This window comes from Drosophila kikkawai, chromosome 3R (assembly GCF_030179895.1).
Source record: "Drosophila kikkawai strain 14028-0561.14 chromosome 3R, DkikHiC1v2, whole genome shotgun sequence".
Lineage (NCBI taxonomy): Eukaryota > Metazoa > Arthropoda > Insecta > Diptera > Drosophilidae > Drosophila > Drosophila kikkawai.
The window spans coordinates 10432013-10443729 of NC_091731.1; the positions used below are offsets into that span (position 1 = coordinate 10432013).

An 11717-nucleotide genomic window follows, 5' to 3' on the forward strand; every position below is an offset into this window, starting at 1 on the left:
CATTTGAAACACGTGAAGTACCCCTCAAGATTACTCATACGCCCCAGTGAACCAAGGGAGAGGAAGAGCGATTCAGTTCCGCCAATATGTAGATGTTTGCGGGAAAAAGCTGATTCTATTATGAATCAACATTTCTCTGACAGGTGCGCCAAACTGATTCATCTTCGCGCCGCGGCCACACAAACAACTCTGCTAATTCGAATAAGCAAAATGAATTGTTATTAATTTATTACTTCCGGTGCTGCCCAGGAATGGAAATATATCTAATGCTCTAAACACTTGTCAAATACCACTCTCTGTTTGTTCCATTCAGTGAATAGTGCCCACAAAAGGCGCCAATTATGTCGGTGCCGAAATGATACCTCAACTGGCCCGATCACTGTGCCGCCTGCCTTTCCAAACAAAAAGCCCCAAGACGAGGTCAAACTCAAGCTGTGCAATCGACCAACTGACTGACTGACTGACGGCCACGATCTGGACGATCGACGGCAGACAGGCAATTTGTAGACTTTTCAAATAGTTTCAAATGGAGCCCAGCCTGTCCGCCAGCAGGCACTCGGCCAGACAACCTGTGCGCTGTCCGATCGCCATAGCGAACACAACAATAAAGGAGTCTGATTTCAATGGAGCGAAGACTTCTATACTCTAGCCAGGATATTTTATTGGTTAAATTTGTTTAAATCTTGAAGCTATTCAGATTTATAATCAAAGCAAAGCTGAATTTTTGCTTATTGTTAAAAGGAATATATGGTTCATCAGATTAACTTGGACGATTAAGAAAAGTAAACTTATAAAATATAGACAAAAGATATATACTCTTGAAAAACACAACAACTATTAAGTCTAAGCCCAGGTCTTGGGCTATCCCCCTTTTGAAAGTGTATGTTTAAATAGCGCATGCAAATTAATAGCCAACTTTGGCCAAAAATTAATTGATCACTCGAGACAGGCAACAGCGGCAGCATTGCAGAGATTGCGGACCAGACTTATAGACCCGCCGATCGATCGATGGCCGGCTGATCGCCGCGAATTATGCCCGGGCCGGTGTGTAAGTGCCCGCATATTCGAGCTGATCACAGACTTCCTGAGGTAGCCGAGGCTCGATTAGGCCGGTGAAATGTTTTTTCATGGCTCCATGAACAAATTTCAATTAACATATTCACGCAATAATTGCAGGGGTCCCTCGGCCCACGTCGCTTGCGGTCAGCACATCGGAGAGAAGGCGGCCCACGCTCCAATCCCCACCAGACACGTGTCAAACTTCCGATCATTAGGTGGATCCAGCCGCTCATCGCACCACGCCCACTCGTCCAGCCAGAGGGGCCCTAATTAATAAACAGACAAAACAATTTTAGGACCCATCAAAGAAAATCACTCGAATTGATAAATTATCGAAAATGCAGTTTAGCGTGTGCCTTAGACAAAAAGATATTGAGATTAATCATTGGACCAGGCGGCGGATCGTCATCATTCGATGCGTTGGCGATCCTCTATGGTAATGCCGCCTAATTAATGATTGTCACGCATGGAAAGCGATGGAAATGTCGTCGTATAATCCAGTAGGTCACTGGGAAATGGGTGTAAAACAAACAAAAACGTTGCTCATGACGGACTAGGCGATGGAATATATTTGACAATTTGATGCGGTAGAGTTAATATGAAGAATTTATTGGACGTTCTCTAAATAATATCGAAACAAAGAAGTCAGCAAAGAAGACAAGAATTAATTAATTAAATTACGTATGTGAAGGGTTTGAATTGCAGTTTCAAATTCATAAATATTCAAGTAAATATGATATAAGAATACGATTTGTAACATGACTCGCAACCAATTAAGCGATTCATAAAGACCAAAGCCAATTTTAATTGTTACTTCTGTTGACTTACACACCCACTTTAAGTCATGGCAATTACCGTTGATCTGTAGCTGAGACCGGCTAATAATCAAGACACAATTTTTAATTTAAATTTGCCCCAGTGCCCATATCCCACAAGTATCTATCGCCAACAATGTTGCAAGATCGCTCGGATCGCACGGATAGCGCTGGGACCACGGCCCACAGATCTAAGTCGGCCAACTTTTGGCCCCTGGCGGACTACTCATTACAAATACCCCTGGACGGCGGACACTCCACAAATCTCCCGCAATTACAATACTTTATAAACTTATTTTTCTTCTGCCATTTCGGGCCTTGTATTATCGTCTAATTGCATCGCCGACGCTCATGGCATTTAGCGCGTCAACAAACGAGCCGCCAACGCCGCGACCCCAACCCCAGTCCCAGCCCCTTAATCCTCTCACACCTCTCGGCAGCGGTTTCAAAGCTGAAAAAATACATATATAAAATATAAAAAGAAGAAAACAAAAACAACAGAGTGGACCGCAGGCCTTTCCATTCATCATTTTTCGTTTAGTGACGCGCGTGCCTCGTGCGCCTCAAATCGAGTGTTATTTTTTTCACAGATTTTCAAATTGAGACGTCATGATCTCGTCGCATTTCCCGGCCCCCTCGATTATGGTTATGGTTGTGATTTTGGGATATGTACGTACAACATTTATTGTTTCATAAGGCACTGCGGGCATGCAACTAAGGCTAGGATAGAACATTGTTGTGCTTACGGGCTACGAGTATGATTTAGCGAGTATAAAACTGCGAATACTACGAAGATCAGTACAATAAGAAATACAACAGAAATACAACCGAGTCTTAGTCGAAGCTTATCTTTAAATACGGTAATTGCTTAAGTGTAAACTATAAGATATTTTAAATAGAACAGAACGCTAAATTCGTTCAGTTGCTAGTTTTTGGTTTTACGCCTTTGGTGCAATTTTGGAGCGACTTTTCAGAGATTTACAGACTTATTCAAGAGCAATATATACACGGGAGATATTAGCTTAAATTCGATTTTCCTTAGTTTCTACAATCTTTAAATCGACGTGCAAGTAAAGGTTTAACCCTACATTAACCTCCGGCCAATCCATAAATCATTAGATAACCATTTTAAAAGAAAGTAAATTGGAGTGTCCTTTGATGGTGACTATGTATATAAATCCTACAAAAACGTTCGATGATCGTTCGGTGGCTTAATTTGTAATTTGTGATCGTATTGGGAGAAAATGATCTCGCAAGCCAAGAGACTAGCTCCAGTTAAACCTTTTCAATTAGAAATTGATTACATCGGGTGGGGAGGGTGTCGAAGGTAGCCATATTTCTTAGTACTTATTATATGCATTTAGTAATTACACCACTTTTGCAGGTTGTCCGTTTCGTCTTCCTCCTCGTCGCTCGTCGAGGGCGGTGTGTCCAGATTGGCTATGTCCACATCCAGATAATCCTCCTTCGCCTGCAGCAGCTTATCCATATACTCCACGATCTCCGTGAAGGGTGGCCGATCGTCGGCATTGAAGTGCCAGCACTGTCGCATGAGAATGTAGATATTCATGGAGCACTTGGCTGGCTTCTCCATCCGCTGACCCGACATCAAGTAGCTGTAGAGCTCCTCTGCCGATAAAATCGTAGGATACGGTTGCTGTCCATAGGTCATGATCTCCCACAGGAGAATGCCATACGACCAGACATCGCTCTTCGAGTCGTAGAATTTCTCCTGCAGGGATTCTGGGGCCATCCATTTGATGGGGAGCCTGCCGTTCGTGTTCTTCCGGTAGTAGTCTGTGCTCTGGATGTCCCTGGCCAGGCCGAAGTCGGCTATTTTCAGCACGTAATCATCGCTGACCAGCACGTTCCTGGCGGCCAGATCTCTGTGGATGCAGCGCCGGGACGCCAGATAATCCATTCCCCGGGCGATTTGGTGGGCGAACTTGATCAGATCCTTCTCGGTGATCATGTGAGCTGGCGGTGATGGCGGCGGCTGAGAGCTATCCCTGTCCTGGTCCCTGCCATAGGGTCGATTGGAGTAGAGGAAGTCCTTAAGATTGCCGTGGGGAGCATATTCGACGATTACATAGAGCGGACCGCTTTGACTGCAGCATCCCAGCAAGTTGATGATGTTGATGTGGCGTCCGATAATCTTCATCACCTCCATTTCCCGCACCAAGCTGGCTATGTCGTCATCCGTGTGCCCTTCCTTGACCATTTTCACAGCCACAATGGCGTTGTTCACCTCCGCCATGACCACTCTGCCAAAGGCACCCTCTCCCAGGGTGGCGCCCAGCACGAGCTGATTCCGCGGCAGTTCCCAGTTCGAGTCCAGCGGAAATTCGTACTCATTGAACGGAGCCGGCTCGTTGCCACTCTGCAGGACGGTGGTGCGCTGCTTCTGGATACGCACCACGGGCATGATCATGGTGTCCATGGAGCCGCTCGAGTCGCCTCCGCCCTCGGGCTTGAAGATGATAACCTTCTTGGTCCACTGGTGGACGGTTTCTATTCGTTGCTTCAGAAGCTTCTCGTGCTTCATTTTACGCACTGCATAGAACACGAACGAGGTGCACATGATGATGAAGAGCAATCCCCCGAAGATGAAGATGTACATTAGGTTGGTGCGCTCTATGGCCACCCCAGCCTCCAGAAGATGCAAGCTTCGGACCACTCGAAGGTAGGCAGTGCTATTGGTCTGCCCCAAGCTGTTGCTCTCGATGCAGGTGTACCAGCCCTCCTGCTCCCGCGTTACGTTCACAAACTCCAGCCGATCCTGGTCGTAACCCATGACGGTGCGATTGTTGGAGCAGTTAGTCATCCCCTGGCAGGGCACAAAGATCCAGGCCTTCTTGCTGGTCAGGTCAGAGAGGTACTTGCAGTACATGTGTCCGCTGCCGTTGATCACCAGGGTGAGATTAGCTGGAGCGTTTATCAGGATGGGTCGGTGGTTCACGCGATCGCTCACAATCACCTGGGTGTCGTGCCGGATGCAGCCCAGGGAATTGCACGCCTTGCAGGTGTAGTTCCCGGAGTCATCCGGAACCAGATCCTCCATGGTTTGGGTCCAGCGATTCCTTTTGATGTTGCCATAACTGCGGCTCCACTCGCTGGTTCCGTTGCGGTACCAGGTGATGTTCGGCTCCGGGTTGCCCAGAGCGTGACAGGTCAGAGCGAGCAGGGAGCCCGAGGGTCGCGTCTGCAAGGAGCTCATCTTTCTGGGATACTTCCAGTAGGGTTTCGTGTTGTTGCTCTCTGGCACATCGGGCTTATTGTCATCATCATCCGCAGCACCATCAGCCAAGTCCGTCGCTGTGCTACTGCTGTTAGTTGTTAGCGTTGAACTTTTATTTGTTTTTCCAGCCAAATTATCGTAATCCTTTGACACTTCCTGGCTGTTGGCGATTTGTCGACGACCTGCCACCGGCACCGACTGATGCCACAACAGGAGCAGCGACAGCATCACCATCAGCGATCCGTTCAACATTATGAGTGGTGAGTGACTGCGTCTGCGACTGAGACTGCCTCGCCAGCTCCAGGCAGCAGCCATTTTGAGGATATTTATTTTTGTAACTCTTGCCAGAGGGGCAGCGCAGGCACCCTAAAAGTGCCACTTCTCAGTGCAAGAACTGCTCCAGTGCAAAGGCAACTGCAACTGCAACTCCCTTGCCGGAGTTTTGTCGCATGTGCTGCTGTCGGTTTTTTATTCACCGGAAATCCACTTTAGAGTGCTCCGCTCTATGTGCTCTGTATCGCGCTCTCTCCCTCTCGCAGCGGAAGAAGATCGGCGATCTTCTAGTTTCTAATTTATGATGGAAACAACAACAGTTGCCTCTTTAGCACAACATGTGTCTGCCTTTGAAGTGATCCTCCACTCCAAATCACTTTGCCGGCGATTGCAATCGGATGCCGATGATGCTGATGCTGATGATCCTCCGGATGATCACCTATCTTGTTGGTGCAACGGAAATACTTTCCCCCAAAAACAATGCCGCCGCGGCGTCTTTTAATTATCGGGGGCGGTGGCGTGTGATTTACTCAGCGAGTTGATGGATTTATGGCAGCCATCTTGTCACCAAAGGAGCTGTGATCGTGGGCGTAGATGATCGCCCGTTCCATAGATCACTCGGCGGATGCGTAGGGTGCAGGTTGGATTCTCCGGATCGTGTTTGATGTGACTGCAACACCTGGAAGAATGCATACGATTAGATTTATGATCACATCCGCTGGGAATATTAGTATATATAAACAAAATAGTTTCTAGCTTCTAGCAAGTGCCAAAATAAATGTAGAAAAGGAAGTGTATCTTTGTATCTGAAAGCTACATCCCATTGTATATACACAAAGTCAATGAATTGCCTTTCAATTTGTTTACCGGCCGCTCTCGTGTGTGTGCTCGAGCGTTTCTGCGAAGAATCTTTTTGGACTTGACTTGATTAAAGGCCATTTCCATTTGGTGGGCTTAATTAAAATGTCGCGCACATTTCCGGTAACTGGCCCGGCTCTCCCGCTCTGATTTTTGTCCAGCGCGTGCCATAAATTAAAAACGTCCAGAGGCATGAGCTCGGAATGTGGATACTGAGGTTCTCAGTCTTTCACGGATTGCATATTTTATCGATTTCGAAAATAGCTTTATGGCCGCGGGACACATACAAAACATTTCGGCCATTAAATGGCGAGACTTGCGCCAAGTTTACCTTTTCGGCGAGAGAAAACTCTTTTCAACTTGTTGCCAGTTTACTTTGCGATGCGATTCTATATATAATATATTGCGCCCTCAAATGCTCGTAGTTCCGCTTAATGTTCCATTCTATTTTTCGCACAACTCTCCGGCCCTGTCACTCACGTTTCTCTAGGGGGGAGAATAGGGATATGGTATCTCTCTAGGCTTTTTGCGCGTTCGAAATTTTCACGGAGCCTAGCGAAAAGTGTTCCAAATTGGGCTGCGTAGTCCGATGTACTGAATGTGCCCAATGCCAATTCCAATTCCCAATGATCGCGTATGATCTCTCAGTGTCTCTCTCTCTTTTCTCTAGACTCTCTCTTTCTCTCCTTCTCTCTTTCACTCTGCCTCTCCCACACAATGTCCTACACAATGCGCCGGCGTCGGAACAGAACGACTCAATTTAGTGGGCCCTCGAGTAGCTTCCACTTTTGCCGTTATATTTCCAATGCCGGCATACCCTGTAGTTGCAGGGTATATGGGTATATAATATTGTTGAAGACTTTTTTATACTTAGATACATTTAGGTAGGTTAAATAGTTTTGAATGGTTTAAATATCTTATAAAAAGAAACGAGATCGGAAATTTGCAAGAATTTAATTGGAATTTAAAACAATTTGTTTCTAATGACTTAGATCTAGAATAAAATTTTAGAAAATATAAGTCATTACTATATTTATTTTAGACATATATTAAACTATATTTTATTTATATTTCACAATTTTAAAGAGCAGAGTTAAAGCATTCAAAAAATCTTAGGGATATGTAGGACATATATTTCTTCTTTAACATACATTTCAATAATTAAATCAATGTCAAAACTAGTTTTGTTAAATACAAAAATTGGTACATTTATTGTATTTATTTAAATTTAAATTTATTAATTTATGTAAATAAACTTAAGCTAATGTCAGGTATCCCAACCTTGCCGCTGGTGCACAAAAGTCGGTACTGTTTGCTGGTCGTTGCCTTTGGCTTCCCGCATCTTTTCGCTTTCAACGGCAGCCTTAATTTTTCACATATGCTCGCCCTCTCCCACCCTCTCTCTCTCTGACTTGTCCCGATTATCTCTCGCTCTCTCTTTCTCTCTGTCTCATCTTTAATTAAAACAGACACAGTTTCTCTCAATGCTCTGGTGATCTTTCCAGTCGCATTCAGCCCACATCTGGTGGCTGAGGCAAAACAAAAAATTTAAGAAATTAAAAGCAACAAAAAAATGTGTTGTCTCTGCCATCCTCCGTCCGCCCGCCGCCCGCCCCTGGCCACGCCCACAGCCATGGAGTCGGAGACAAGGGCAAATATTGTTTCGGTTTGCATTTGGTGCTCTATTGTTGACTGCAACATGTGGGCACATCATCAGCCTCGGGCCTGTACATCCGAGCATCTACCTAAGATCGTGCCACATGTGTTGCACAGACATTGTCGCCGCTTCCCGAGGGGAAAACGAAAACCGACTCCTGGGCGAGATGGGGTTATTCGAAATGTTCGCTCGACTTCCAGGAAGGCACAATCGGCCGCCAAATCGGAAACTGCCAAAAAGTTTTCCCCGGCGTACTGGACTGACCTTCACCTCCATCGATCGTCCGATCGCACAGCTTAGTATATTTCCTGTGCAGCCCGAAAAATCGCCGAAAATAAACAAACGCGGTGCAAAGTATTCGCAAAGTATACACACAGCATCCATCCACCCATCCATCCATCTCCTATCGCATCCATTGAACCGGTGGTCAGCTTGCGTTTACTTCCATCGCACGGGTTGAACCCAAGTGACGCACTTGGTAATCCCGCACCCTCTCGGTGGACTTGAATGCCAAGTGGAGACCGGCACGAGTCTGTAATTTCGCACGGTTAGGCCAGTCAGTCAGCCATCCGTCCAACCACCCATCCATCCATCCGTCCATTTACCATATGCCACTCAGTACGTGACAGCGAGAAGGTTGGATCTTACATGGGGGAACGGGGAAAACATGCCGGAGAAGTAATAGATCGTACATTGGACGATGACTTGATCAAAAATTCTTAGCATTATCTTGGAACAAATGCAACTTTAATTTGAACAATTAAGAAAAAGTAAAATTAAACTATATTCTTATGTCTTAAAAAAGTTTAAAATATTTGCCCAATTTACCTCAAAACAGGAAAAAAAGCTAAATTTGGGAAGTCCAAGGTTGTATACCCTTTTAGTTTGCAATTGGATCATTGGATAGAATGGAACTCGATGTAAACTAGGTTGAAAATGAATTCATTTCAATTCGAAAAACTTTTCTGTGCTAGTTTTTATTTGATTTTCCCTATAGATTAGTAATTGTAATAGTATTTACGTTTTGTTTGCACCTATGGATATGATCATGAATTCCGGTTATCTTGAACGATCATACCGGAGATCGCAGCAATACCAGGAATCCGGCGGGGTACCTAACCTTAATTATCATTCATGAGTACAATTGCAGATCAGGGAGGAGGGACACCAGATCTTCATGTAGCAAACTGAATCATTTCCGAAGGCAACCGAACAGTAGCCGGAGCGGAGAGAAGACGGCATCGTAAAGCTTCCCGACCCACCAAGCAGATACCAGAGAAATACATAAGTATAGCTATATACTACTTATATATAAACACAGGCCGATATATAGACGTACGGACAAAAAGCAGACAAGTTGAAATGTTTGTTTACGCGGCTAGGAAATATTGCATGTTCCCTCCATCGATTTTAGTTAATAAACAAAGTCCCCCCCCCCCACACTATGTCTGGAAGGGGAAAACCGAAAACTAAATTATGAATTTGAATTTGAAATATTTTCTCAGCAAGCGCAGTTGTAAAAAGGCGAGTAAATAAATAAATATAAATTAGAATATGTAGGAACCCCGTTGGAAAAGTGCTTTCAATTCGAGAGCATGAACCATAACAGAAACGAAACACACATAAAAGCTGATTTCTATGGGGCTTTCAGACCCACAACTGGCCATGTTCCGTACGCCGTTGTGTTGGGGGTAGCCGTGGCCAGAGATCAGATAATTGAACGATTGACTACACATACACACAGCGAGATAAACGACACAAATTGCTGTGGTTCGCCAACATGGAACCACAACACACAGCACATTTTACACTTTTTGGCCTTTGGGTGAAAAGTCAAATTGCTGCTGTGCGCGGTCAATCAGAAAGTAGACCAAACAAATAATTTGCGCAATTACGCAAAAAGCAAAATAAACCAAAGCAATGCAGCACATATGGACTACTATATAGCAAATGAATAGCAAGAAAAACACACGAGTATATGTATTTTTAAAGACTTACCTCACATCTGTGTGTTGCTCCAAAACAAAATACAAAAAACGAAATACCATAAAGCTTCTTGCCAAATAGTAGTGCCCTGTGTATCCAAAGTGTCTCTGCCGTGGAATCTCCCTCGCCTTCGCGGTTAAATGTAAATATTTCACCAAAACACAATTGAGAAAGTTCACAGAATTCGAGAATGTTTCCACTTAAAATTCTTGAAATATTTTAGTACGTATTTATGCGGCACTTAGGCACTAAAACAGAAGCTGCTGCACACTTGACGGTGCCTCACTCGGTTCAGTGCGTGTGTTTGTACAGTCCGGTCTTTCGAATTTCGAATAAATATTATCAATATTATTATTAACGAGCTACTCTGAGCGGTATTGATTGGGGGCTGTTCGCTTCCGATTTTCCTCCGATTTCCTAACTGTAGCGGCATGCAGTCCGATCGCAACTGAGGCCCAACCGCAGCCAACCGGGCGAGCGCTGCAAAATAAATCTCTTCAATTAAATGAGGGAACAAATGAACGAATTCATGTTCCCCCATCAGCCTGGAGAACAACACAACACACATCTCCGCAATGTATTTTCGCGGCAGCCGCATAAACAAATACAGAAAACCGAACAGAAACGCCAGCCACACATTGTATAATCCGGCGAAGGAGGGGAAGGGTCCGGACCGGAGCACAGACGGCATAGGGGCTAGTGGACGCCGACACACACATGTGTGTGTGTATCTGAGCGGCCTTCCCTTGGAAAGTGAAATGTAATTGAGTGCGCAGTCCCAACGCGCTCGTTCTAAATTCGTTCAATTGAGTCGAAAGAAGTATCTCAACGCTTTCCGCTTCCACAATATGTTGCATAGTTTTGAGCGCCCAAAAAAAAGTCCATGCATATCATTATGGGGCTGGAAGATCCACAGGAAACTCTGAGATAATCCTGAACTGAGGGATAAGTAAGAGTTAAAATTTGTATTTTAACAAAGTAATGTGGGTGTTGAATGTGGCTGTAACAAAAAATCCTAATAAAAATTTCTGATATTTATGATGATCTCCCTAGTTTACTTTCCTATTTACTGTAACCTTTTACTGAGAAAATAATTTTAAAAATCTCCAAAAATAATTTAAAATAAAATAGATATCTACCTAAATATATATAAAATCATAAACTAATTTAAACACAGAAAGATATATTATTTATTTAAATTTTCTTACAAATAATTTAATATTAAGTACAATCAATAATAAAATACAACCAAGATAAATCGAGTAATATTTCACTTGCCTTAAGATCCAACTACGAATTCGTTACAAGCTATTAACTTTAATAAATAGATATACATTTTAAATAGGAGTCTATACTGTGGTGATACTCTGATACTATGAAAAAACCTTACCCAAATTTCTTCATGCTTCGTTCAAAGTTGAAAGTCGGGAATGGGATTCATTAGACACAACAATACCTCGCTAAGTAAGTTAGCAGTTATTAATTATGGGCTACTTATGGTAAATGTGAGATGGCTCAAGGCGGTGGCACAACCAGTAGCCGTGGACGCGGAAGAAAGCCCCTCTAACGACAGACACTCGAGGAGAAAAAGCCATCAAAGCACACACGCTGTGAGCCAAAGACAATGGCATCGTTTAGCGCGTTTAGCGTTCAGCGTTTGTGTCTCCATGGCGACCTTAAAGGGGTTGACCAAACAATGGGCTCTGAGGGGATTTTAGCCGAAAATCGAAAACAATTAACGATTATTGGCTATCAATTGTGGCCGAGGGGCCCGTTTTGTGCCAAATGGCGTTACGCCTGACTGATTAATTGATGCTGCTGCCCGGAATGG

General features: G+C 44.3%; 1 protein-coding gene across 4 annotated transcripts; it reads right to left on the reverse strand.

The window, feature by feature from the left end:
* Nucleotides 1-2532: 2532 nt before the first annotated feature.
* htl (heartless) lies at nt 2533-10321 on the reverse strand. Of its 4 annotated transcripts, none has more exons than XM_017181271.2 (2): nt 9899-10321; nt 2533-6064 (listed from the first exon to the last, which is right to left on the reverse strand). In XM_017181271.2, the coding sequence occupies exon 2, from the start codon at nt 5425-5427 to the stop codon at nt 3235-3237; it is 2193 nt and encodes a 730-aa protein (XP_017036760.1). In that variant the 5' UTR covers nt 5428-6064; nt 9899-10321; the 3' UTR covers nt 2533-3234. The 4 variants fall into 4 exon arrangements, with proteins under 4 accessions (XP_017036760.1, XP_017036761.1, XP_017036759.1 ...); XM_017181272.2 differs by lacking the exon at nt 9899-10321 and adding an exon at nt 6724-6819; XM_017181270.2 differs by lacking the exon at nt 9899-10321 and adding an exon at nt 6575-6717.
* Nucleotides 10322-11717: the final 1396 nt, after the last annotated feature.